Source organism: Corapipo altera, unplaced genomic scaffold (genome assembly GCF_003945725.1).
Source record: "Corapipo altera isolate COAL_440 unplaced genomic scaffold, ASM394572v1 2c, whole genome shotgun sequence".
Taxonomy (NCBI): Eukaryota; Metazoa; Chordata; class Aves; order Passeriformes; family Pipridae; genus Corapipo; species Corapipo altera.
The window spans coordinates 2,098,261-2,125,441 of record NW_020884923.1 but is presented as its reverse complement, the minus strand read 5'-3'; the positions used below and the strand labels follow the sequence as shown (position 1 = coordinate 2,125,441).

The 27,181-nt window shown below is 46.1% G+C and overlaps 1 protein-coding gene and 1 long non-coding RNA gene across 4 annotated transcripts in view; one reads left to right on the top strand and one right to left on the bottom strand.

Annotated features, from left to right (window-relative positions):
- The window catches only part of TOMM20 (translocase of outer mitochondrial membrane 20), a 50,202-nt gene extending 44,472 nt beyond the window's left edge, over nt 1-5,730 (top strand). The window contains exons 4-6 of one of the 2 annotated variants that reach the window (XM_027657251.1): nt 1,225-1,297; nt 3,734-3,914; nt 5,444-5,730. In XM_027657251.1, the coding sequence (XP_027513052.1) occupies nt 1,225-1,297; nt 3,734-3,865 (205 nt within the window). In that variant the 3' untranslated portion in view covers nt 3,866-3,914; nt 5,444-5,730. The remainder of the gene's footprint in view (nt 1-1,224; nt 1,298-3,733; nt 3,915-5,443) is intronic. The other variant, XR_003529994.1, reaches the window with a different exon arrangement.
- On the bottom strand, nt 916-13,466 carry LOC113953740. 2 transcript variants are annotated; one of them, XR_003529997.1, is made up of 3 exons: nt 12,711-13,466; nt 11,028-11,244; nt 916-1,153 (listed from the first exon to the last, which is right to left on the bottom strand). It is a non-coding gene; the product is annotated as an uncharacterized LOC113953740 (long non-coding RNA). The 2 variants fall into 2 exon arrangements; XR_003529996.1 differs by lacking the exon at nt 916-1,153 and adding an exon at nt 6,081-6,356 and having other exon boundaries at nt 12,711-13,465.
- Between the last annotated feature and the right edge of the window lie 13,715 nt (nt 13,467-27,181).

The window sequence follows — 27,181 nt, the reverse complement described above, 5'->3', positions numbered from 1 at the left end:
CATGGTGTATTTGAGCTTGAGCGAGTCATCATTAATGGGAAGAGTTAAACAAATGCAGACAGTGCTCACAGGAGGAAATGAGAAACTTTGCCTCTGTGGATGGCCACACCAGAAAACATGTACATGAGCACATGAAATCTTGCTGCTACGCATCCAGTTAGCTGATTGCTACAGGCAAATACCTGAGCTTGTAATGTGGCATTTGCAGGCTCCAGGCGTGGACTGGCTGTTTTACAGACTTACTGGACACTTTGTGTTTTGCTGTTGAATCAAATATATTTGAGTGATGGTGAAGCATGAGAGAAACACTTTGGAGTTCTCTTTCCCTGCAGGAGGTGGAGGTGCAGAGGAATGGTAATGCTGGCCCTTACCTGCTGGTGTGCAGCACACATGACATGTGTGGCAGGTTGCTTTGCAGAAAGATGTTGCTATAGTGGCTCTGAGCAGTCCTGGGTGCTCACCTGAAAACCTCTACACCAACAGAGGTTTTGGTAGGGAGTTGAAAGGGCTGTGAAGGTCAGCAGCAGCAGGTTAGCAGTTCTTGCTGCCAGTCTGCATTTTCCCTTTCTGCAGGAAAAGGTATTTTCCTTTCTTGTTACGCTTTATCTAGAGCTGTGTAAACAGCGCTCTCTCCTTGATGTTGACACCTTCAAATGATTTTATCTTCTTCTTAGGGATTTACTTATCCAAACTGTACTATTTAGTTATTTAATCTTCCCTTTAGTTATTTGATTGTTGTTCATTGTTGAATTCTTTCCAATATGATGTCGCCTTGACACACGAATGCCTGCAGTTGCTTTCTCTGTTCAGAGGATGGCTCAGACTCAGCAGCACCCTGCAGAGAGAAGCCATCTTCCTTCTCCTCTGTGATACAATGTTCTTCACCTCTCTTCAGGTCAAAATCAGACCCTCGCATTTTATAAACCAGCATCTAGTTTGCTACTCCCTCTTATCCATTTGCTAGGCCCCTTTCAGCAACTGCCATGGGTTATTTTTCTGAATGTTTCCTGGCATTGCCCATGTCCTAGTCAGGAGCTGTTAATTGCTATTTTCCTTTCCAATCCCCCATTTCACAAATTTTTTTGTGAGCTTGAAATCATAACTGGAGACTGAAGCTCATGCACTCTTCCTCATTGCTGCATCCAAAATGACCCTGTAAAAAAAGAAAAAAAAAAGAAATGTTTTACATTTTCATAATTCATAATGATATCTTTCCATTCACAGCCACACTGGACACTCCCTCGGGTCTGAGCAGGCTGACAGTTTGGTTGTATGGAAAGAGAGTGGCATTAAAATGGTGAGCAAGGCTCCTCTGGAGAAGTTCAGTCCTTGGTTATTCTCAGCACTAATGTATTCTGCTGAAACTCATGCAGAAGTTTTAAGAGCTAATTGTTTGGACAGGTATATATGCTTTGGAATGGTGTATGCACTTTGTGTGTGCAGGTGACATTTCATTTTTATATTCAGTGTACATTAGGACATGAAAAGACCCAATTTCAACCTATTCTGCAAATGACACCTAACGCCAACCTGTGTGAAACATGCACTACCTGAAGGATGTCTGTGCAGATTTCATCTTTCTTATGAAACCTTATTGACTATTTCTTCTCTGCAGGCATTAGAAGTGGAAATAGAATGGGGTTTGTACCTAACCTCATAAACAGGGAAAGGGGGGAACAAAAGGTCTTTGTCAGTGTAGCTCCTGAGTACATTGCGTTAAACTAGTAGTGAGCTGGAAGCTTCTCCAAAGCTGTGGAGCAAAATGTCCCACTCTGTTTGCCTGTGGGTCATGAGTTATTTTTTCTGCTTTTGAGATCTGAACTCTTCAAAACTTTGTCTTGTATGGATAAACAAAAGCTAGCTACAGCCTATGGAGAGACCTGGAAACCATTAGGTGCAGAAACATCACAGGACTCCAAAAATGAATTCAGACTTCTTTTTAACTGAAAATAATATATACTTTTAAAGGGCAGAACATGGAAATACAATCATAATGGCCGCTATCAGGAGCTGCTGGCAGTTTGTCTAAACAGAAAAGTCCTTTTCTTGGAGATTTCTGCTACCCCTCAGGCTTCTGTCCATTTCTGTGTCGTTACTTGCAGTGTTTAAGCATCATTAAGTTTAAATGCATAAATTTTCTTTGGCTATTCAACCCTAGCCACTTTTGGGAAGGAATTGGCCAGAATCCCTGAACCTAAAATAATCAAACGTCTGTCTTCCTATTAAAAAAGCTGCCATTTATCTGACAAGCAGTGAAAAATGGAATAGGTAACTCAGTATAAGCATCATTTGAGAGACTTGTTGTTGCAAAACCAGGGAAGTGGCTTGCACATAAGCAGATGGTACCTTTGCCAATACCCAGGTAGTTACATGCCATGTCAGTATATTTGGTTTCTTAATATGTGTTACTTTTATTTTCAGTCTCTTGGTTTCTATCACCCTCTTTAGAAATACTCCAGCCACAACTTGTAACCTTTACAGGCTCATCCAAGGAGCATGGCCTTTCAGACACTGCTTTTGAGAATATTTATTGTGCTTCAGAAGAAGTTGTCTTTGTTTTGAGATTGTTCTGGGCATGAGAAATAAAAATTAAAATGGAGATGGTGGCCAGCACAAAGAACCAAACAAAATAATTTTAATGAATTTCCATACGTGCCAATCCACCCTCCCCTGCAGGAAAAACAACTCTCAGATGAATGAAGCATATGGCACAGAAGATGGAGCGCCAATGCCAAGTTTGTCTTTGCCTTAGCAGAACTCTCTGCAAAATGCTGAAGTTGCAGATCTTCTAAATATGCTCATTGAGAGAAAGGGGAAGGCCTACTCCTAATGCCTTTTTAGTTGGGATTATGCACTCTCACTATTTAAATCCTCATTTGGTAGGAAATTATTGTGGGTGCAGTGCTACCTACAATGTTCAAACTACCTGCCATGGAGAGCAGTGCACATTGCAGCAGCAAAGAAAACCCATCAATGAGCTAAATATTTGAGAAGGATCTGAAGCCCACACTAACCTGCCTTCTGCATGCATGTGACGATTGCCCTTTTGGCAAGCAGGCATACTTGCTGCTGTGTGGTTAGACACCCTGTTCCTGGCCATGGTTTGTTATCCAGTTGGTGTTTATGTTGCCGGGAATATTTAAGGACATGATTTTATTCGAGCTGTCCAGAAGTGAGGCATTCAGTGTAAGTCCCCTCATCATGAGTTGTTCTAGAGTTAGCAGAGAGACAGTCATCCCTCCCCCCCACAGGTTTTTTATTCTAAAATAGGTGTGGAGTGCTGTGTAAGGGTGCCTCTCTCTTTCCATAAGCTCAGAGAAAACCTTCAACCTCAGCTAAGCCTGTGTTCAGCCATTACAGGTCTGTCTACTCCCAGCTTAGCCCCATCAAGTGAGGCTCTGGGAGGACAGGTTGCTGATGGGTCCTGATGTGGCACAGGTAAATGGAATGTCACCACCAACCTGCTCTGCTCTCTTCTGAAGGATGTAGGATACTGGAGGAACTTCAAGTAGCTGTCAGCAGTACACTTCTCCATGGTTGGCTAACAGCTAAAGATGAGTGTCTAAATTAAGAAGTTAAGCATCTAAAGCCTTTATTGAACCTATCTCTGTGGGGGCTGAAGCTGAGCAGACTTATATGTAAGGAAAAAATCTCCTGCTGTTTTACTTTAATCTTTCAGACAGCTATGGAAATGTTTGTGTTGTGTACTCTTACATATGTGTTTCTTCTACAGGTGCTCTCAGACCCAGGAGATGAGGCCATTGTTTTACCTGAACACATGCCATGGGGGCACACCATGGGTTGGGTGAGGGATGCTGCTCTCCCAGGACCTCTTGCAACACATTGCCTTGGAGATGTTTCATAAGGCAGGGACGAATTCCCCCCCTTTGGACACGTGTTGCCTCCCACAGTGAGTAAGCAATGCCTCTCTTTCCAGGAGGTAGAAGATACCTGACAAAGTGATGAAATTAATGGGCCAAGAAGCTCTTTTGTTTAAATGAATGCTGGGAGATGCAGAGGTAGACTTGATTTTTACATGGTTAATGTTCCCAATCCTCTTTTTAGTCCTCTCATGGCAACTGTGTACTTTGCAGCTCAAAGTCACATGAATCTCTGCTCAGCAGAAATGTAAATGTTTTGATAAAACTGTTCTTAACAAGTTTAATTCATTTAATCAGCTTGATTAACTGCAGAGCTTTATCGTCTTTAATTGGGCAAGATTTGCTATAAATTAACACTTTTTGTAATTTTATGAAGAATGTGGCACTGTGCAGGATCTTGCTGCCTTGGTGGTGGCACGGGAGGTGCCTGTCTCTGGCACCCAGCTGTTCCCTTACAGCCTCACGTGTTTTAGAGCCCTGGAGACCTTTGGGTGCTGAGCCTGCCTGCAAAGCCAGGCAGATGCTGGTCAAGGGGCAGGATGGACATGCAGCTGGAAGTGTCTCAGCAGATACTATTTCTTTCTCTGTGTTTGCATCTTCTAGATGATTAATCATCCCTTCCAGTAAAAATGCAGCATGCCTCTTCTTCCAACAAATCCCACAGAAAGCAAGCACAGTTGTCCACAACAGCCCTCTCCTTGTTTTGGTTCATAACCAGCCTCAGCCTGCAATGAGATTTCAAAGGCTGGCTGAACAAAGTCCCCAGGTTTATGAGTAGAAAGAGGAAAAAAAGGGATGATCAGAAGATCTCATCTTGGGTGCACATCCCAACTGGTCTTTCCTGTCTTCTATTTAATATAGCAGATAGAAAGGCTGTAAAATATGTCCAGCTGGAAAGAAGATAATTTTGTTTTACTCTGTCCAGTCTCATTTTTCAGAACTGAATGTCCAGTTGTGTACCTGTGTGAAACCTCCCAGGCCCTGGAGGCATAGTATTAATTTATTTAAATAGGCAGTTTATTGTCCACATTACGTTTTTCCGTGCCTTTTGCTCAGTATCCCAGAGTAGAGAAACAAAGAAGAGAGTGGAAACAAATGAACTATCCCCTTTAATTTAGAGTCTGCCCAAAGCCCTGGAGCAGGCAGAGCATCGACACAGTGTCTGCTCTGGTGGGTTTGCTCTTGGCTTGGCAAGCACTGTTCTCCCTCGCACTGCTGTGCTGCAGAGCTGCTGTGCAGCGGGTCCCAGGGGCCTTCCCATCAAAATGCATGGGCAGAAAAACATGGATTTTCAACTCTCCTCAGACAACTTTGCACTTTTACTCCTGTCTGACTCTGAGTTGGAATGGTCCCTGAGAAAACTGTGTATTTCACAAGAAAGGAAGGTTTTTCATCCTTTCCTAGAACTTCCATGGTCCTTCTGCGTGCATGGCTCTCACAGGCCAGTGTGATGCAAGAGGAGGCATTTCTAACACCAAACAACACAGTTCCTCTTCCACCTTTGACATTTCTACATTTTGACATTTGATGCCTTTTTTGCTTTTTTTCTTTTTTTTCCACAGACTAAACATTCATGTCATATCCTGTTCGAGGAGTTGTTTTAATGGATGCGCTGCCAACAAAGACACTTGGGTTTCGATGGCTGATCCTTTGCAATTGTAACGGCATTTAATGAAAGGTTTTGTCTTTGGAAGGACAAAATATCCTTTATCCAGCTTCAGCTTTTGAAAGAAACACCACAAATATTTTTGGATTGGATGTGAAATGTTGTGTAAATTCTGTAATACCAAGGGAGAAAATATGTCCTTTCCTTATTAACAAACTGTATATCAAAACAAGAGTGCTTAAAGCCTAAATGGTTTTATACACAATGAATTCATCAGAGTTTTACATCCCCAGTAAGGGGAGTATTTAAATACAGACAAAATGTGCAAAATTAATTTATATATGAAACTAAAGATATATTTGCGTGTTTGGTTGGTTTCTTTTTTAAATTAGATTTAGCTTTTCTTTTCAATTCCTCTTCTCTGAAGTTGCTTGCACTTTGAGGCTGTGCATCCTGAGCCCCGGAGGGCTCTGGCAGGAACAAGCAGGAACACAGGAGCCTTGAATGACTCTTCATAAAGGCAGAGATTCAGAGCTGTCCTTCAAAATTATTTCAGTTCATGGTGCAGCTGCTGCAGCATATACTGGAGGCTGAGAAGGCCACAGCTTACTGGTGTAGTCAGAGGAAGTGGCGAAAACCTCCATCAGTGTTCAGGATGCAGCATGGTTTAGGTGGCTTGGAAAAAGAAAATGTTGTTGCCTGTTGCTGGATCCAAGGGCAAAGCAGCTAGATGTTGCTGATTACCTCCTGAGAGAAGTACCAGGTGACTGACGACTTTTAAATTGCTTTTTCATTGTGCTGTGTGAACTGCACATGGGGACTGGGCTGCACTGGAGGCTGTTGCATCACAGATCATGCTTTCAGCAGAGCTTTTAAAAAAAAAAAAAAAAAAGAAAGTAAACGGTGTTATTTTCAGCCTGAACAGTGAGCAAATTCTCAGTATCTAAATGAGAGCCCTTGAAGTAAGCTCCAGGTGCTGCAGGAAGTGGTGGAGGTGACTCAGTAAATGTCACACTTCCCTCCAAGTCAGTTCTGAAGCGGTATCCAGAAATAACATTTCATAGGCATCTGGCTGTTTGAGATGGCCCTGCTTTTTCATGGAATTCCACACTAGTGCTACCTGGCACCTTCAGGATTTTACACCCCCTTTTTTTGCCACAAATATTGGCCTTTGTCTTCCTCTCTTTATTCTTCATTCTAAAGATGGAGATATGACAAGTCCTGAAGGTCTTGGCCATGCTGTCAGCTGCCCCAGCTAGTAGAGAGGGACAACGCTCCTGGAGCCTGGCTGTGGCTGCTTGTGCCTGGGAAAGAGCTCTAAGGAGGTGCAGAGTAGCAGCATGCTGCACCTCATGCTGGCAGTAAGATCATTCTGGAGCCCCTTGCCTTAGCATGAACTGTCACCTCCTGCTTTCACAATGATGGGGTTTCATATCCTTTCTGGAGCTGCCTGGGCTGCAGGCCAGCCCGCCCAACCGCCTTCTCCCGGAGGAGCCTGGGGCTGAGCTGGATGCCCCTGCTGTACCACCTCCACTCCCATGTGCAGGCCTTTCCTCAGATGTGGGTTGAGGAACACTTCTCTCCTCTGTCACCACAGCCTGTTGGAGCACAGTGTGGGCTGGGAATGGAAATGGGGATGACATGGGATGGCAGGGAAAACTTTGTCCTGTCCCTTGGGATCCCAGTGAGCACAGGGAGTGCCTGTCACTGTGCCCACCCTCGTCTGCACCACTGGTAAGCACATTGTTCTAAACATATTTCCCCTCCTTCCTCTTCTCAGCCAGCACCCTCTGTGCTTGTGCCTTGTGTCAGGATGCCTTGTCCACCTAAGTTGCTCATACAAATCCCTTAGCATTTGGTAAGAGTGGCAATGGGGCTCTTCCACTTCCATGCCCAGGGCAGATGGATGAGCTGGAAGTCCCTGCGTTACTGGCTCAGTTCAGGCTGGAGATGCCCTTTTGAGCAAATGTCCTGGTTGCTCCCACACACTCCACTTCTGTTCACCTTGTGGGGTGACCTTGCAGTATATAGGCTGGGTTTCTGGTGGAGGAGACTAAACTGGAAAATGCTCCCCAGAAACACCCCATCTGCTTCCCAGCTCAGTTCATTGAGCCAAACTGCAGCTAGTCTGATGCAACCCCTCCTAAAAGATGTGCTACATGGGCGTAATATCCTCAGTCCCAAGTGCTTTGCCCTACAGATCTGCTCCTGTTGGACTGCATGACTTGCTCTCACAGGCTCAGCCCTTAAGACTGCTGCTGAGGTAAGGGAGCAAACCTGAGCTCTCTTGGTAGTGGCCACAGCCTAATGTTTTGGGGATGTTATAGACTGAAATTGGTACTGGGCAACTTTGATACACCAAAGCGTCAACCACAGCAGTTCAGCAGTGTTGGCAGAAATCCACAGTGCCTGGACAAGGCAGATAGGTGGGATGGGAACCATAAGTGCCCCAGAGCGAGTCCTTGGGGTCTTTGTCTTCAGTTCTCTGCTGGAAATGGAGGTCACTACATTTCTGTACCTGACTGGGCTATGATGGGAGTCAGAGGGATCTTGTTGTCCTTGAAGGACCCAGGGGCACTACAGTGAGGGACACTACAGAAGCACTTGGGTGGCAGCACCCCCTCAGCCATGACTCCGTGCCATGCCTGTGATCCCCAAACTGGATGCAGAGGTACAGGAGGCTAGACAAAAGGCACAGACGTCACGGGACAGATTTTGTTTCTGAACACTCAAACATCACAGGTGGTGGGGTTTTTGTCTGCATGTCATTTTAGCCCTGTAAGCGCAGAAAATGGGGCCTGCTTTGCTTGTCACTTATACTGAGGGGACTGTGTGTGTCCTCATTATGCATTGTGTTTCCTAGCACAGAAAACATGTTTTCAGGGCTTCTGTTACTCTGCTTCAAAAATTCCTACCTTTTTTTTTGACTTAGATGAAGCAACCCTTTGGAGAATGATGTCACCTGAACCTCAAATACTCAGAAGTTTTTGATCATGAGTTTTGGATGGCTTCAGGGTCAGACTTGCTGATTTACAAAGCGTATACGCACACTCTTCAAAACGTGTAAAATATGGAAGCAATTTGTGTATGCTTGGGAGAAGTGCTCACAGGCTTGAAGTTTTGGGCTTTTTTGCTGGGTCTTTACAATTTCTGAGTCTCTGGGGATTTTTACTGTTTCTTTCAAGCAGACACAAATGGTTTATGTGGATCACAAGGCCTGGCCCTTTGAGTTGGGAGTAGGTAGCTCTGAGAAGTGATCAGCTCTAAAAGCAGCTTCTTGTGCAGACCCTTCTCAGTTTTCCCTGGGAAGGAGCCAGCACAGAGCACCCTGCCTGCTTCTGAGAGCCCATATGAGACCATGGCCTTACGATCTCCAAACTGCTGTAATACCAGGGTCGCACTTGTATCCTTTCCAAGCAGTGATGGCAGCCGTAGTCACAGGAAGACAACAGCTGAGTTGGCAGGCTTGGCAGCCCCTGAGTGGTGGGGCAGGCTGTGCCTCTCTGACCTTTACAGTGGGGTCAGCCCTGCAAGCTGGCCAGCTCAGCTCCCCCTCTGCTGTGGCTGCTAGGGGGGCAGAGCCAAAATGTCCAGGCAGATTTCCCTGAAAAGGTCAAAGTGGTGCAGCTCAGTGGTGCTGGCAGAAGGGGGTTTCAGCTTCATTCGTGGGACAACAACTGTGAGCTCACTCTGGACCCTGGTATTGGCTGTGGGGGGACCCCAGCTGCTGCTCAGCCCAACGTTGTCATTTTTGAGTCTGGAGGGGCACCCTGGCATTGCACAGAGCTCGCTGGGGGCCTGGCAGCCACAGTTTCCTGCCTGCTGGTGCAGGGGATGATTCAGAGCTGCTCAGCAGGGCAGCATAGGGGAGAAACACAAAATGCCCCTCAGTAGGCAGGCACAGGGGTGGGAGCAGGGCTGGAGGGTGCACTAGTGCCCAGGCTGGAATGATAGCACAAGCCCAGGATGTGATGTGGGAAGCGGTGCAGGGCCAGCTGTCCTTGCACTAGCTCACTGTTTACATCAATCCTCCCAAAACCCAGGCAGCACTTGCATGCACTGGCCCTCACCAGGTGGCTGTGAACCATCCCCAAGCATTTCTGCTGGACATTAGCAGAGCTGTGAACTGTGGGTGATATGGGCTATGCCTGCTGCCTCCCTTACAGGTGCGAGGCTATTTAAGCAGCACTTTGCGTAGTTTCTCAAAGGGAAGGATTTGGCAACACAGAAGAGGAGAAATGCAAATTTTTTCCTTTTTTTTTTTTTTTTTTTTTTGCTAGGGAAGCCACAGGCTTACGAAGTCACCATTCATTTTAGCAGCCAAAGCAGCTGCACACAGCAGATTTGGTGACCGGACGCTGCGGTCTGGTTGTGTGTGTAGTTGATGCAAAGCTTGGAAAATAATAAACACAAGCTTCCCTGAGCAGGGCACGTCCGTTATTGCGTGCATGCTGTAATTCAGGAACTAGCAGATGTCTGAGCTTCGTGCCCAGCCTGACAGAGACATAGGAAGGGAACTGGTTCAGGGTTTGTGCACAGCTGCACTGGTCAGATGACTCTGTCAGCTGAACCTGCCTCCAAATCAGGCCTGATTTATCATAGCAGGGACTCTGACCTTTGTCTGGTCACAAAAATACCATCTTGGAAAGCTATCTGAAGGCTTTGTAAAGAAGGAGAGTGATGGTAATAATAGTTCAGGGGCGTCCCTGTAAAGGACTCTTTGCCTGCCGGCTGTGATGTGCAGCCTTCTCCCTCTCCGTGTCTCTCACCAGGGCTAGTGAGAGGCAATCACAAAAGGCTTGTCTCATCGGATGGTTAACATTTTTGCTTGCATTTGTCTGGAGATAATGGGGCATTTCTCTGCCTGGTTGTCTTGTTCCCACCTTCAGGCAAGTGCATCTTCAGGTCCACCTTCAGCCTTGCCTGCAGTGTGAGTGGCTCAGACCCATGACCAGCCCATAGCTCTTTGGTGGCCAGAGTGACAGGAGTTGGCAGCTGCCTTTGATCCTGTGCCACAAAACCAGTATACGTGGACAACCTCTGAGCAGGCTGGGCTATGTTTGTCACCATCAGGGCCACCTTGCTTGGAACTAAAAACCTGGGCTCAGGCTCTGCTCTCATGTGGCAGGGCAGCCAAAGTCTGTCTGAAGATAGCTCTGCAGATCAGCATGACCTGGGCTTGACCACATCTCCAAATATAGCTGAGAAAGAGAACTGGAGAAACCTGTGGATTTCCTTTCAACCTCATCTGCCGTGGCTGGGCACATTGTGCTGCAGGCTGTTGTGGCCACAATGAAGTTGTTAAAATGCTCAGTCAGAGAGCCCAAAGCTGTTTAGGCAGGGCTCTGGGGTGCCTTTCCTACTCTTTGGTGAGATCTTGAAAGAAAGCAGGCTGTGCCTTTTGGGTGTGAAAACGGGAGAGCGTTTTCTTTAAAACGAAAGTGCTGCTTAGCAGAGTTACGTAGTCACCAATGTTCCTTTTCTTTCAAAGTCCAGAGGGTAATTGTCTTTGCCTACTGTGTAAAGCAATAGGTACTTACCATTTGCAGAAAGAAGGGAGCATAGGTTGGTGGCTAAAACTCAGGAATGGCAACTTGGAGATATGAGTGAGCTCCATTAACCCCCAGGCACTGCCAATGTGAGGCGTAATTACAGATAGCTATTAATTCCTTCCATTTTTTTCTCCAAAATGTCCTGATGAAAGGTGCAAATGAATCCTGAAAGACACTGTTGTCAAAGGGACCTCAGCAGGCAACTCTGCAGAAAAGGAAAACGTTGTGCAATATTTACTTGTAAAAATCTGTGACTCGTTCCCCAAAGGCAGGCACACAAGGACTGCGGTGTTTGCAGCAAAGTCCAATCTGCAGCTGTGGCCCTGAGGGAATTACAGCTACTCCTGCCAAAAATTACTTGGTTCAAGACCTTTTCCTCAACCTTTACAGCATGTTAGGTTTCATACCTTAATGACAAGCAGCAAAAATGCCCCTCAGAGCAGCAGGCAGAATACTACCAAGATGCATGGGTGACCATAGCGAAATCAGATCAGGATATGGAAGGACAAGAAGAATGTGCCAGTTGGTGACACATAGTTTGTTTGCAGTGATTCATGGTCTTCCACTTTCACAAATTCCCCTCAGCCTCCTGCACAAGGATGCACTCTCTGTCTCTGCAGTGTTCTGTGGAACAACTGTGTCTCCCCCTTTCCTGGACAGTACTCTTCTCCCTCACCTGCTCTGGTGATCCTACAACTCGACAATGCCTGCAGTATCATTTCATTAATATATTACATACATTTCATTAATATATTTAATGCTTCAGCGATATTTACTTAAGTCCTGTGGCCACACTTAGGAAAAAATTGCTCCTTTTACCAAGAGGAGCCAAATGGAATGGGTGTTTCATGAAAGCAACAAAAGTTTGGGAAGAGGGGAGAAGTCAACTGAGTGCAAACACCGATCAAAGCTGTTCTCTTGCTCAAAACAAATACTAAGAAAACTTGCTCAGTGGGTCATGATGAGCTCATTCAGTCCACTCAATTACTGGAAAAATCTTCCACTTTGAGGAGTATGCATGCGTCTGTGTTGAGTCAGAACCTGGCACAGCAGCTTCAGTACACATTTTTGTTATAAAAAAGTCCCCTTTGTCTTTTGCAACCCTAAAAAAATTCTGGCCCAAACACTTTCTATGTTTCACATTTTTGACACAGAAAATATGGGCACTGTAGTATTATGTTTCACCAGGAAGGCGATGTCTTCAGACCTAGGTTAGGTCTGTTTTCCTACCTGCAGCATCTCAGTGTTGTGCATCCTTTTATTTGCTGTCCTACCACCTTTTATTTGATGTACAATTAGTATGTATGAAAAGGCTGCAAGCATATATGATTGTACACAGAAATCACATTTTGAAAAGTGTGCTGAAAGCATAGCAGAATTCTTCTGCTGAACTTATTGGCATATTTTCAATGCAAAGCTGGCAGCTACTGTATAATGCCTCCAGCCTACAGTACAGGGGCCTCAGAGAAAATGATGTGTTAGTGAGACTGAGAAAACACAGTCACAGACACCACAGAGCTATACTGGGAAGGGCACAGCAGTTGCAGGGAGGGGTCATGGACAAATGCGCTATTTCAAGCAAAATCTGAGAAGAGGATGTGTTCTTAGCCGCAGGAAGAGAGTGGTCTTAATCTGGATGGTTAATCATGTCACATGAAGAGAAATACATACTGTAAGTCCTCATGATTTCTGTTTCCAACAGCTTTTTTCCTCCTCTGAAATGACTTGCATGTAATTTGGTGCTGCTCATTTGCAACATAGTAGCATCTGCGCTCTGGCATTGTTGATGGAAAACTGGAGGTTCTCCGGGTGGTATGAGCCATGCTTCTGTCACAGCGTTAACCTCCATGTGTCTCTTTCTGGGAGACAGGCAGAGAGAGAGAAAGAGAGGGAAAAAAAATCTCCTGCTGACGTCAGTGAAGACCACACTGTGCTGGATAATATTACCATGTACCTCAACTGCCCACTCCCTTTAATTTACTAGAAACTAAGCAAGCTGTTTTGAAACCCGTTGCTTCCAGCGTGTTTGCACTGTTCTCCCTCGACCAAAGGCTATTAATTGTCAGGAGCTTGAAAGCTACCTGATTCCTTGTTCAAAGCACTGAGACAGAGGGGATTTCCATGAGTAATAATTTCAGTCTGTGCCTGTGCAGCGCACCGTAGGCTAGAGTAAATTGATCCAGCTGCTTGCAAGACTAGATGGAAAAGTGCCCGGGGGGCTGGGAGAACATCACCAGATGGAGCTGGATGCTGTTGTCATCACGTGGGCTCCCCAGCTGCTGGGCATGCTCGGGCTTGACTTCCACCATGAGCCGAGAGGCTCAGCCTTCCTGTCTGTGCTGACTTGCAATGCGAGGCAAATTTGCCAGCACATGTTGCAATGTCTTCTCTTGTAATAAAAGGGATAATTTTAGATTAGCCAGAACTAGCTTTTTTTTTTTCCTCTCTCTCTCTTTTCTTCCCTGCTCAATGTCCTCACTCCACTGACCCCAGTATTTTGTGCATGTATTTTACTCAGCAGCAATCTTCTCTGTGACAGAGACCATAAACGCTTCTGAGAGGCAAACTACTTCTACAAATAATAAAAACTGGCAGGATTAACCTGTAACCCGAGGCGATGAAAATATAGATTCCACTAGCCAGATGGCAGAGTTCAAAGATCCACTCACTTCCTGGTGGAGGTTGCACAATTTATTTTTTATTCTTGTCAAAAAGAAATAAGAAGTGAAAACATAGCAATAAAATGTGTACTGCTTGCTTCTCTGGTTTTAATCACATTTACTTTATACCTTTATATTTTGGTGTTAGAGATGTTAGGAAATACATTCTCTTTCCCTTCTGGAGCTGTTTACATCCTACTTGTTTTTTGGTTTTGGTGGTTTTTTTTGTTGTTGTTGTTATTTTCCTGGGATGTTTGTATGCTCAATTCAATTTAGTCTATTGGAAGAAGAGCATTACATAGGAGGAAGTAATTAACATAGTAGGAATGCAATTCACTTATTTTTTAAATGAGCAATTTAATTAGAGTTGCAGGGAAAAGAGATAGCACCCTAGATTTGATGGCTGCATCTTTGCAGGAAAGCCCAGCGCTGGCAGCGTGACAGCAGCAGCCCAGTGCAAGCTGGGCAAGAGCCAGGTGTGCTCAGAAGGTCTGAGGGCTGCCTGAGCCTCAGCTCTCTGGTGAGTTCATGGAGGGAGAGATCCATGTTGCAAATAAGGTGCTAAGCCATTAACGAGGTGGCCAGAGAAAGGGGTGCACCCCTATGGTGGGACAGGGGCAGCGGGGAAAGGCATCCCCCAGATGCTAGCACTGTACACTGAGGATAAGAAATGGGGAGCAGAGGCTTTCCCTCCCCACTGCAGAGCAGCTGGCTTGGCAGGAGAAAGTAATTTTACATTTCCTTTGTCCCCCTACACAGGAGCATTTAAGTGGGACCTAGTTTATCCAGGGAGTGGCAGGAGCAGAGCTAGTGCCATGATGCCCCACCCATGCTGCATGCCCCATGCCCCACGCTCCCGTAGCAGGGCTGGCCAAGCAGCACTTCTCACAAACAACAAACCCACTCTGCCTCTTTACCTTCCCATTTAGTCCCTACTGACTAACCCAACACGTGCAGACAGTGTTGCAGCAAGGGGACCTTGCCACATCCCTACTGAATTGGCAGTAGTGAATTTACTGGAGAGAGAGGATGAGAGCACGTTAATCTGAGAGCAGCTCTTGGTTCTTCTTTCCCTGGACGGGGTCCTACAGCTTTCTTCACCAGCCAGGCATTAGCTGTGAGAAGAAAGGCTGTGAAGTGTGAGATTTAGATAAGCTCCTGTGTGCCCAGCTATCGTGTAGCTGTCATGAAGTGTACACAGAGGTAAACGGCTCGGCCAGCAAATAGCAGAAGTGGGAGTGGAGGAATAAAGTTCATGGGTTGTTTTTGTGATGGTTTGTCCTCCCTCGCCCGCTGGGCCACTGATGAACACAGGATTTGAGCTGGTGGCAGGGATTTGGAGCAGGCTGCAGGTACCCTTCAGGAGAGCAGCACTGGGAGTTCCAGGCAGGGAGTTTATGATTAATTTTGCAGGCATTTATTGTGCAACGTGAGATGGCCACTGGCCAGCTCAGAAGTTAAGCCAGAAGATGACTGTCAAATGAAACTGTTACGTTTGGCAGATCTTTCCAAAGCTGCTGTGCAAAACAGGCATAGTGAAGCTGATTTCTGGATTTTCCAGACCCTCTGAATGGCATCTTCTTGCAGAGCAGTCTTCTTCATTTTCCCCATTTTGGCATAAGAATGTGTATGGCTTACAGGCTGCATGGATTTTAGGTCAGTATTTGTGTACAGGCAGCCCTCTCCATGCCCTAACATTTACCTGCAAACCTCTCTGGTAATTCCTTGTTTAACAAACTTGCAAGGAAGCAGCTCTACTTCAGTTGGCTTTCTGAAAATAAAACTGTGTTTTCTTTGAAAAGCCTTTTCAGCCCAGATGAAGGGGGGGAGGAGATGAAAAAGCTGGTGGTGCGAAACGAGCTCTGCCCGTGCAAGCAGATTGCGATAGAAATTTCCCCCTTGTGTGGCTTACCCTGAGCTAAGGTCAGTCAGTTAACTCTGTTTGGACACCGTCTGGCATGAATACTTCAACGATAAAGCTTAATGTGTAACCCAGGGCTTTTTTTTCTTCTGTGTCAGCAGTTGGCAGGAAGATACTGTAAATAAGGCTCCCTATGAGTAAATAGATATGTGTGGAGAGGGGAGGGGAGCACCGCAGTAAGCAGTTTTGAAATTTATGCCAGCGTTGCTTCAAGTGATAAGGTTATTTGAGTAACCTGCAAACCATACGGATGCACAGGTTTAAAAAACAGGAAAGCGTCTTGTTTAAAAAACTTCTGAGGCAACCCGAAGGCTTAGAAAAGAAACTGGCTATGCGGTTAAGTGATTGTACTTCCTTGTTGGTGTCAGGATTGAGGCGGTGCAAGGCCTGTTGGGATGGTGGTGGTGCATATGGTGAAGGGGCAGCTGTGGTGGCCATGCTCACATCCAGCCACGGGGCTTTTTGGAGGGCTGAGAAATCTCAAAGTTTCCTTACCCACTTCCTCTTTGGGTGAGCTGGGAGCGTTTTTTCTCACTCTCCTTTTCAGTAATGTAATAAGAAAGAAGTAAATAATCCAAGCAGTCCAACATCCTCAGAGGATGCTCTGTGTCTGAGCTCACCCTGTCCCCTCTCCCAGCAGACATGGCTCTGCTGTGGGCTGTGCCAGGCTGCCTGATGCTGAGCCTGGCTTCTGACACTGCCAGCCCAGCACCCAAACAGGAGGGCAGGGCTTTCTGTGGGGTTTAAACATGGATGTACAGAATTTGCTGATGCTTTTGGAAAGTCTGATGGCTACGTTTCTCCATAAATAAACCAAAGCCATGTACTTTCTGTTTGACCTTTGCTTTTGGATTAAGAAAATCAGGCCACAAGGTCTGAAGTTTAGTTTGTACAGGACAGAGAAATGCATTTGCCTGGGCACACGTGGCTGCTGGTGCACACGTGTCTTGCTGAACACAGCGTGACCCTTGCTTGCACTGGCAGCATGCTCCTCAGGGATTTACAGAGCTGGTACTTAGAAAACACAAGTCTTTCTCACCTGAAATGACATAGCTGACACAGTTCCAGCACACTCTGTTATTATTTATTGAACAGGACTCAATGGACAAAGTTGGGACACAGGCTTTGTCTTTCCCAGCATCTCAGGTTTCTAGTGGAGGTCACATTCCTTCCTGTTGAATTTGAGTATGTTCATTTTTCGAGCCCTAGGGGTCAGACGGGTCCCTTCCCAACAGGATGGCTCTTCTCTTCCTGGAAGCAGAGGGAATATTTCAATCCCAACCTGGCTTCCCCTCCCTACCTGCATTACCTTCAAGAATGTTCACTTAATCTGGTTTTCTCACCAGTGGCAGTTTCAGTGCTGGCCACAGCAGAGCTGCAGCAGAGATGGCTTTGGTCCTTCAGGTCCTGTATTTCAATTGCTCTTCAACTGAAATGTCAATGGCTTCTCAGTCAGTCAGAGCAAAGAAAATGTTTGAAAAACTTAGGAAATTAATTTATCTAAACTTGGAGAAATTGGCTTTTTTGGCTAGAAATTTAAGCTCCAGCCAACACAGTGGACTTTTGCCAACTCAACTTTTGCCTTGGTCCTAGAAGCAAGCAATGAAAAGGGAGGGGAAAAAAAAAAAGAAAGAAAAAAAAAATCCCCTCCATTGCCCCTTAGATTTAATTGTGGTTTTTTTGTAAGCCTTATAAGTCCTGCCCAAATCACATCATCAAGCTATAGGGAAACTGAAACCTTGCCCAAGGCAGGAGCCAGCAGGGCTGTTCAAACCAGAAGGGTTACATTCAGGGACAAGTTCAATGCACTGCAGTCTTGTTTTGAATGGGAATGTGCTCGTCTGTGTGTGTATGTGAGAGAGGCACCTGGGTGCCTTTATCCTCTCTGGATGTGAGAAAAGCTGCAAAAGGAAGAGTGGCATGAGTGGAGGCAAAACAGACATCCTTGCGGCCGCCCCCCCAAGAGCCTTTCAAGTATTTTTCCTCTTGTGCTGCAGCAAGGGGGAGCAGGAAGGGAGGAACAGAGACTCACACCAAACTGGCACGTCCAAGCGCTTTATTTTTTCCTTTGGGCATCAGACAGACAGAGAGAGGAGGATTTTTAAAAAAAATTTCTAAGCTGAACTCCTGAGGGTTTTCTTGCCCTTCTTTCTTGTGGCACTCTGATATAATTTTTTTGCATATAACTCCCAACCAGAAAGATAAAAGTGAGTTTCAACTTGGAGACTGAGCTTCCTTGGTATCTTTGGTGCTGTCCCGTGGTCCCACGTGTGGGGTGGGTGATGCCCAGCTGAGAGATCAGCAGCATCTCACCAGAGTAAAACCAGAGAAAAACATCACTATTAGTATTTAATGGCAGGGGGTGTGCATGATAGGTCCTGCAAGGTTTCAGCAAGCACATTTTTTGGATTTTCAGTGAAGCAGGGCTTGGCCTGAAGCAGTGGCTGGCATTGTGTAGGGGCACAATTGCCTGCCCATGAAACGGGCACCACATAGTGCCCCACTGTGCACCTCCCTTCACCTCAGCAGCTGGCAGCTCCCTGTCCCTCTGGAAGGGAAAGAATCAGAATCAGAATCTGCTGGGGGCTGAACTATCCCTAACAGTGTTTAGTCACCCATCTACAAACTGCAGCAGAAGCTGAAAATGTTTGCTTGGTTTTATTTGTTGGTTTTTTTCCCCCCCACCTCCTGTAGTAAAATACATTTAAAAGCACAAAGGGATAAGGCCCCCTCCTGCCAAGCATCAAACTGAGCCCCCTCCACTCTGAAAAGTCCCACACGCTGACCTTTGCCTTCACTTGGTCTTTTTTCAGACTCATCATTATTTTGGCCACATTTGTACTTTGGAGGAATGCAGGTGTTTCCTCTGTTTCCACCAATGTGCCCGTGCTCTGGTTTCTGAAAGGCTGGGGAGGCTGCTCATGCGTGTCCTGTCGCGTTCAAGAAGGCATTTGAGGAAAATGTGGATGCAGTTCAGGCATATGACCAGGGAAACTAAGCATTTGCATGCACTTGCATGTAAGTGTAATTTAGGTGGGCAATGTGCCGAGCTTGCTCGAAAAACTGGCCCATGTTTTTCCATTTGTGAGTTGGTTTTTTTTTTTTTTTTAAGTTAAGGAAAGGCAAACAACTTGTTCCTCCATTTGATCTGTAATAACCGGAGCTAGTTCCCTTGGAAAGCTTATTTATTCTCCTTGGCTGCTGAAGTGGATGCCACATTTTGAGCATCCTGAGAAGAGACGGTGTGCTTATGGTGTTCTTTGTTGCTGAAACTTTTGTTGGATGATTATGAGACTCATTTATATAGCTGTTTATGTATTAAAATTGTTGGGTTGCCTGGAGCTACGGATAAGTGCTCCTTGTTTGACATATCTCTAAATAAATATAGAGGCACATTATTAATGGATACAGCTTTAAAAGCAAACACCCAGAGATACACTTAAAATAAGGGGAGGAAAAACCAAGGTTACATCATGTTGCTAGAAGCCAATTCCTTTGTTTTCTAAAACGTTTCTCTGTAGGACACAGATGATTTTTTGACTCATTCAGTGTTTGCGCATTCAAAAAGTCTCATGGTCATTCCAAAATTCTTTCAGCAGCTTCCCACATGTCATTGACAGACAGATACAGTATTTTACTGTCCTGTATATCCTTTTCCCCTGATGGACTCATGTTGTTGCATTTCCAGAGATCATGTTGTTGTATTTCCTCCCTGCTGAGGGAGGAATCAGCATTCTGAGGCTACATAACTTTGAAGAGTGGCTGGCCCTGGGCTTCTACATGTGTATGAATGCAAGTGATGGGTGAACACCGTGGGTGGCCAGGAGAAGGTGGTAGCCTACTGGTAGCCTACTGCTCCTGCTGTCATGCTGCCGATCCTTTAGCTGCTGAGCTATGGCTGGCACAAGGAAGCACCTCCTAAATGCATAGCTGATCCCCTGACTGGCAGTTATGAACTGACTTGTGCACTCTCTGACACCCCTGCTGCACCCCTTCTCTGGAGAGCAATGTTCCTGCTTCCTCCTCCTCCTCTCCAGCTCACTCAGGCTTGGAGCCAGAAGCTCCCACCCAGCTCTCACTGATGGCCCTGCTGTTTGCTCCTCAGCCCTACCAGGAACTGGTTGTTGTTTGTTTTGGATCTGAAGGGTGTGGATTCAAGCAGGGCTGTGACTGAGGACAGGTTGTCCTGCCTCTGCACAGGGAGCTGAACCAAGAATTCAGAACTGCAGGTCAGGTTGAGAGCTGACAGCTGGCATCCCTCTGTTCTCACTGCAGACAAATTGATTCTTTTACTGCCATTTGCACCCTGGGCCAACAATCTGCAGTTTTGGATAGAGGATCCACCACCATCTGCCTCTTCCAGAAGCCAGCTACCTCTCTGCTCAGACCTCCATGCTCAGCAAAACCCATGTGATGACATTTGGGACATGGGACTGAGAAGTGCCTGCCCATCTTCCTTGCAGAGCTGCAACATTCCCAGGGCTGCAGGTGTGTCCTGCCTTGGCAAGTCAGATGGCTGCATCTCTGCATTCACCTCAGTGACACTGTTCCACCAGCAAAAACCTGCAGGACAAACCTGGCCTTAGGCTGTAGTTTTTGTGGGCACAGACTAGCACTCTGTGGCATGCTTACTGTGCCCCAGGGGCAGGCTGGGACCCTGAACCCTCCCATGGAATGCAGAGTCGGAGCACAGCTGGGTGCAGTGGTGCTAATGCTGGCCCAAGGGGGCTGTATGGCTTGATAAGAGCCCTCTTGCTCTTCACTAGCTTAGGTCTTGGTTGTTACTGCTCACCCAATTAAAAAATAAATGTACTGTGCTTGGAAAACCACTGAAGGAACAGCTTGGCCAGGTGAAGCAGCAAGACTCCTCAGTGCGGGCATGCAGGAAGCATGTCAGCTATTTAAGCCCTCAGAAGGGATGGTGAAGCTCCTGGCAGCTCCTCCGGCTCCTTCCTGGGACACACAAGCCCCCAGGCTGAGGGCTGGTGGCTCTCTGGAGGGTGGAAGCAGAGCAGACCTTGTTATTACCTGCTTAACTGGCCCCTTCAAGTGGCTCACCTATTTCCTATGCGGTTGTTTGTACAGCAGTCTCATCTGTAGGTGGGTGAATTGTTCTCTTCTTCACCTGGCACTGCTCCTGTGGGCTAGGAGGGATTTGGCTGGGGTGCTCCTGTTTGTTTGCTCTAGGAAAACGATGTGTGTTCACCTTCCATGTGGAGGGTGCAGGCACAGCAGCCTCTGAACCCCAGAGCATCAGCTTTCGGAGCCAGGTCTTAGCAAGGGCTCCTCAGACTGCTGCCGTCTTCTGGAAGCACATCCCTTGGCACCACCTGGGATGCTGCCACAAGCAGGGATAGTGCCCCAGCCTACTCCTTTGCTCCATGAATAGCCTCCCTGAGAGATGCAACCTTGGGGCTGTGTGGCTGCAGGAAAGCCAGCCAGGCGCAGGCACCTCTCTGCCAGCAGCTCTGGCTGTGGTGTCTCTGCTGTGCTGGATCAAAGTCTCAGTCCCTGCTCCTGCCACCCTTGCAGCAGCGATGTGGTGTCCGAGCAGTGGCTTCTCTCTGTGGGGACCATGCCCAGTGGTGCCAGACACAGCAGGAGAGAAAGGAGAGAAGACTTGAAGGAACACACAAGGTTTACCAAGAAGTGCAGCCCAGTTACAGTGCCATCATTGCCCCAAACTTCTACTCCCTTTCACTTGCCTATGTTATGGGGATGTGGTGAGATGACAAAGGGAGACTGGGCTGAGCACTCGTGGGCTGTATGGGAGATGTGTGTGTGCCAGTCGGCCTCTGCTCAGCTGCTTCTCAGACTCCAAAAAACTATGAACCTGGCGGGAAGGCAGGACACCTCTGGCAGCACTCTGCCATCAGAATGAGAGCACCCATGGCACCTCTAACCTCTAACCAGCATCCTGGCCAGGCTCCAGGGACTTGTGCAATCTCCCACCTCCCACCAGCTAGAATTCAGTTGTCCTAAATGACTCCTGCCCTCTTCAGCGAACAGCCCTCTGTCAACTTGTGGGATGACTCTCCTGAGGAAAGTGAACAGAGCTAGCTTTCATCCATGTGCTGTTAAACATTAGCTGCATCTCTCTTGGCAGGCAGCCACTGTCCACCTTCTGTGCTGTGCTCTTTGCCACACGTGCCGGCTTGCTTTTGGTGTGAAGTGCTCGCTCCTTATCCTCCTCAGATGGGCAAGCAAAACTGCATGGTATCAAGGTGAACATGTTGAACTTTTGGTTAACTTGCAGGCTTTCACTACATGGCAGAGCTTTGGAAAGTGATGAAGGAGACAGAAGTGTTGGAAAATATGGAGAGAGAGTAAAAGGGCAGGCTGGGGTGATCAAATTCCAGCCAAAAAAATCTCCAAAGCAGCACACCAGAGATGGATAAAGAATTGCCAGTGAATCAGGGGAAGGAGTGGCAGCATTGTCTCATGTTTAAACAGAGAATCTGTAATGGAAGAAGATAAAGTGCCAGGGAACAAATATCCCTCTGCAGCAATTGTTTGATCCCTCCCCCTCCAAAAAAGCAAGTTGCTGCTGGCTAGCTAACAAGTTAAAAAATCCAGTCCAAAACCTAATCTAGTCTCTTGTGCCAATAAGCGCATCTGTCGGTGTGTCAGTGTTGATCCTCCTTCAGTACATGCCACATGCTCATGTCTTTACACAAGATGGGCTGGAAGGGCCATTAACTAGATTAGAAATTCTAAGGCACAATTAAAAACCATGCTGCTGCTTTGCTTTAATCTTCTCTCCTCTAGCTTCCAGGCTTGTTATTTCCCTGGCCTGACAGAGTCCTAAATTGTTTGGTGGTGGTAGGGTTTCATTACACAATGAGGGATGGTTTCTAAAGTGTGTAACATCATGCATTACCTTGGCAGCAACACCCAGGTCCACGAGGCTCTCCAAAAAAGCAGTAACCCCGCCAACTGGCAGAACAATAGCTGCATTTACTGCCTTATGGGGGGAAAAGATTTGGGCATTGAAACTGTGCAACCAAGAAGCAAAATGTGCAGTTTGCTCTCCAGAGTTACCCAGAAAAAACAGTACAAGGAAGGGAAACATTTGGTATATTTGTTAAAAATGCAGCTGTCCATCTATAGAACTATGGCAGTTGGTGGTACATGGGAAGGAGGGAGGCTGAAAGGTTACTGGCTCTCGGTGCTCAGTGAGGCAGGACTCATGCTATAGCAGCCTAGAGGAGGGGCCCTGTGCCAGCAGCCGGGACGGCGACATCTCCCCCATTTCCATGCAAACCATTTCTCCAAGGAAAGCTTCGATGCTGCAAATAACACCATGGTACACACTTCTGCAAGAGGGGTATCACTTTTGTTCCCTCTGCACTCTCTGAGCAACCAGGGCAGAGATGTGGACTCTCTCCATCCTACTTGGAGCCAGGGAGCTCAGGCAGTCCTTGCCCTACAGCTTCAAGGCAGAGAGCAGCTCTCCACGCCTGGCTGGTGCCTGTGCCCCAAGGGCAAGGAGACCCCAGCAGAAGCAGCACCATTTGGAGCATTCCTGACCTCCTAAGCAATATCTGATAACGTAGGGTGGATTACAGCCTGTTTTCTGAGACAGGGAATTGCTGCTTAATTGCTAGCGCAATGTACAAATGCAGTGGGAATTTAACAGAGGACATAACATATTCTAAAATTACTTTTTTTTAATTCCTTGGGTGTTTTCCTCATGCAGAACTGCATTTATTACTATTATTAATGGCCTCACCGGTCCTTGTGGTAGTTCTGGGTCTTTATAGTTACTGTCATTATACAACATTAAAGGTACAGACCGAATCCTGGCCTACCCTCATTAAAAAGTAGAGTTCAAGGATTCAATTTTTTCACACGTTTGGGCATCAGGATATTTTTTGCATTCTGTCCTGTCTTTATTGTGCTGAAAATCTTTCATCACAACTGCCTATAGAATATAGCAGGAAAACACTTCCCCGCTATAGAAATTAAAGACATTATAATTGCCCCACTGGGATTTTAGAAATGAATGCTATAGTGTCCTAGTATTTCTGTGGGACCCTATTTGCTTACCCTTTTTAAATGCTACAAGATTTTTCCATATGGTTATGTTTAGGATGCATTATGAAGGCCTTTCTTCTTCCTCTGAAGCATAGGATGAAATATGGGTCATGGCTAGAATGAAGCAGTAAGGCTTTGTGATCTGGTAGTCTGCTGCATCTGATATGGCAAACCCTATGCTGCTAGGAAAGCCACCGTCCTTTTGGGAGCTAAATGGCTTGGTGGGGTTGCTTTAAAATTGCAGCTACACCTTTTTGATACTTTTTTGGATGAAAGAACAAGATCTTTCACTCCCCTGGAGTGCCAGCCAGGTTTAAAATTAATATCAACCGACGTTGAAGAGGGAAGGAAATGAAAGAAGCATTTCTTCCCCAGAAACAGCCCTGCTTTCCTGCCTTTTCCGTACATACATAGACGTCTGTCAGTTTTGGCACCAGAAAACATTAAAAATAAGAAGTTTTTTAAATACCAGGAATTCTTCTGCGTTTTTAAATGTCGCCCAACAGGAATGCAGAGACTGTAAAACAGACAAAAGAGAATTGAACCAGTCAATGCTTCTGCAAAGAGCTTATTCCCGCCTAACAAAACATCTGAAATATCCCGTGTTTTTGGAGAAGGCTAGAACAAGGTGAAAGGCACTGCCTCCTCTGCCCCAGAGCCTGGAAACTGAGAAGAAGCCCAGAGCTAAGGAACGGGGGTTGAGTTTCCCACCGTCCCAAATTCACTCCAGCTCCCTAGCAGATTCCAGGAGTCTGGGATAGCTGATGTGAGATGCCTGTGGTCTCTTTTGCTAGAAATACTGAGTACCTATCCTAGACACTGATTTGGAGCACAATAAACTGTGGTAAATCAGGCTCTTGGCACTCAGAATACAGATGTTTGAAACGAGCAGAGAGATATCTCTCAAGAGATATTTTCCCCAGCTATAAAAGGGGGAAATAGCTACATTGCAAGAGAGGAGGTTAAATCATGGAGTTTTTTTAAACTGCTGTGAAGCTTTGGAGAGGAAACCATTACAGCGGTACAAATTGCTCTTTATTTTTTATTTTATCTATTGCCTCATTTTCAAATAATGAAATTCTGAATGTACCTCCTTCCTAGCCACGGAAAAATAAGGGAATGTGGGAGGATTCTTAATGACGCTAATAAACCCAGCTGAACACTTTGCCAACAGTTTTTTATATTGCAAAAATACCATTTTATTAATACAAATGGTCTTTATAGGATTGCACTTGTTGTGGCACAGGCTTTGTTTAGAAAAATATACAGACCAAATTATTTTGTTCAAAATGTTCCCTTTTTAACTAGTTGGAATGGAGCACTTAATTTCAGAATTTCATTTTGTAATGACTTTTTTTTGTTTTGTTTGGACAATCTAACTTATATGCCATAATAAAAATATAAAGAATTGAAGTGATGTGATTTTAATGAAAGTGCAATGTATTAACATGGGATAGTTTTATGTGAGTGGAAACTTCAATTAGTGGGAAAAATGCCAATATAGGTGGTCAACTCTGTAGCCTTGCTGCCCTTCTTTACCCGGGAAGAGATGCAAAACTTGCTGGAGTGTCCAGAACAGCCATCTTTCCTTCTTCCATTCAATCCTTCTTGTTATTAACACCTTTCTTGGCTAAAAGGTAGCATGATTTCTACTGCAGGGTATTTTCTTCAGGCTGCAGTTCATAGATTTTTCCCTTTTCTCAGTTGTGTGGAGGTTGTGGCCATGTGTGACAGGGGGATCATTCACTGATTCAGCTGGCAGTGGTGTGGGGGTGTGCATAGCCATCCCTTTCGCTGCTCCCTGATGCTGACCTTCCCCTGCCCTGCCATGCTGAGCTCAAGGGTGCTCTGTATTTGGATTTACAGGTACTGTTAGGTCTGGTGAGTGCTGTAGGTGACCACTGGTCATTTTCTTCCTACCATCCCCTTTGGTAGTATGGTACTGGGGAGATAAATAAATTTCTGTGCTTTTTAGGGGTTTTGCCTGCTGAGTGATGATGCCATTTGGGTTGTCTGGTCACTGCCTCATTGACTAAAGATGCTAAATCATGATATACAAGGAATGCTGCTACCTTATTTTAGGGAAGAGGGATGTGGAAACATCTGCCTTTGGCAGTCACCAGGAATGGAGCAGGAAAAGGAATGAGAAAAGTGGGCCCTAAATTCTGTTAATGGACAGGCGTTGGAGGTGATGTGATGCTCTGAGCAGTCGGAGCCCAAGCAGAGCCCCATGCACAATACATGGTGTGCCCTCACTGCCGAAACCACCACTGCTCTCTTCTTTTCTGGGAAAAATTGAATACATGAGTCTCTGCAATATGCGCACTTTGTTAGGCATTGTCTGGAGTGGCTTTTCAGGGAGAAAGGGAGCTCACTGTGCATTAGCTGGGACAACTCCTCTGCTGAACGTGTACTCGGCTTCCTTGCGCTTCTGGACCACTCCCTCCTGTCTGGCTTTTAGCACTTCCAGCCTTCAAAATGTTCAAATAACAGTTTATCCTCAGAAGACCTCTGTGGGAGGGATGAAGGGATGGGTAAATCCTTAGTTTGCCAATTGGGAAACTGAAAAATAATCCCTCATCCCTAATTTGCAGAAAGGCTTCAGTGTGCCAGGCAGTGCTAAAACCACGCTGCAAGCACATGCCTGCATACTCAGGAGCAAATGCACACTTCTGAGTGTCTCTGTACTGATACAGCTGCATTTTTATGGCTTAGTCAAGCTGTTTGGACACTGCAGGTTCAAACATAACTTGCTTTTGGTTTCCCTCACACAACGCACACTGGTATGAGAGTGTCTGGTTCAAACTGCTTATAAGAGAAGTATTTCCCTGTTGGGCTTGGTCAGTGAGGAGGAGGAGGAATGTAGAATGTGCAGTGACATCTATAGCAGTGTGTACATGGGCAGGGCAGAGCATAGCCCACTGGCAGTACTGGCCAGAGGCACTGACATGCAGTAACCGCTGTCAGATACCGCAGGGTGTGAGAAGCCAGTGGCACTGCTGCCTCAGGTGCTTCTGGGCACAGCTGCTGCATCTGTGTGACTGGTTTGCTCTTCTTGGAATCAAACTAGAACCTCTGAAGGATATTGCATTAAATTTCTAAAGCAATGTCAAGCCTTTCTGTCTTGTGATACTTGTTTTAATTTTACTGTGGGCTGTCAGGAGAATAATTTGTGATTAAAACTGAAAGCTGCCTTGAAGCAGCTGCCAGGCTGGGGGATGTTGGTGGGGGCTCCAAGGGGGTTAGTGAACTCCAGGTCTTTGGTACGTTGTTTTCTCCATGCCTACATCCATGTGCAGGATCTATTCCCAGATCTAATCAGGATTTGGACTTGCAAAGAGGTGAATGCTAGAGCTGTGAGTCTGGGAGGACAAGGCAGCCTTTGTGTGGTTTACCTTCATGCTGCTGAGAGCTGCTGAAACCTTTTGTAAGAAAGGGTAGAGTCTGATTTAACGAATTTACCAAAGCTCTCAGGTGTGTGGCAAAAAGTCAGCACAACAGGTCTTTGTGAGCTGTGGATTTAT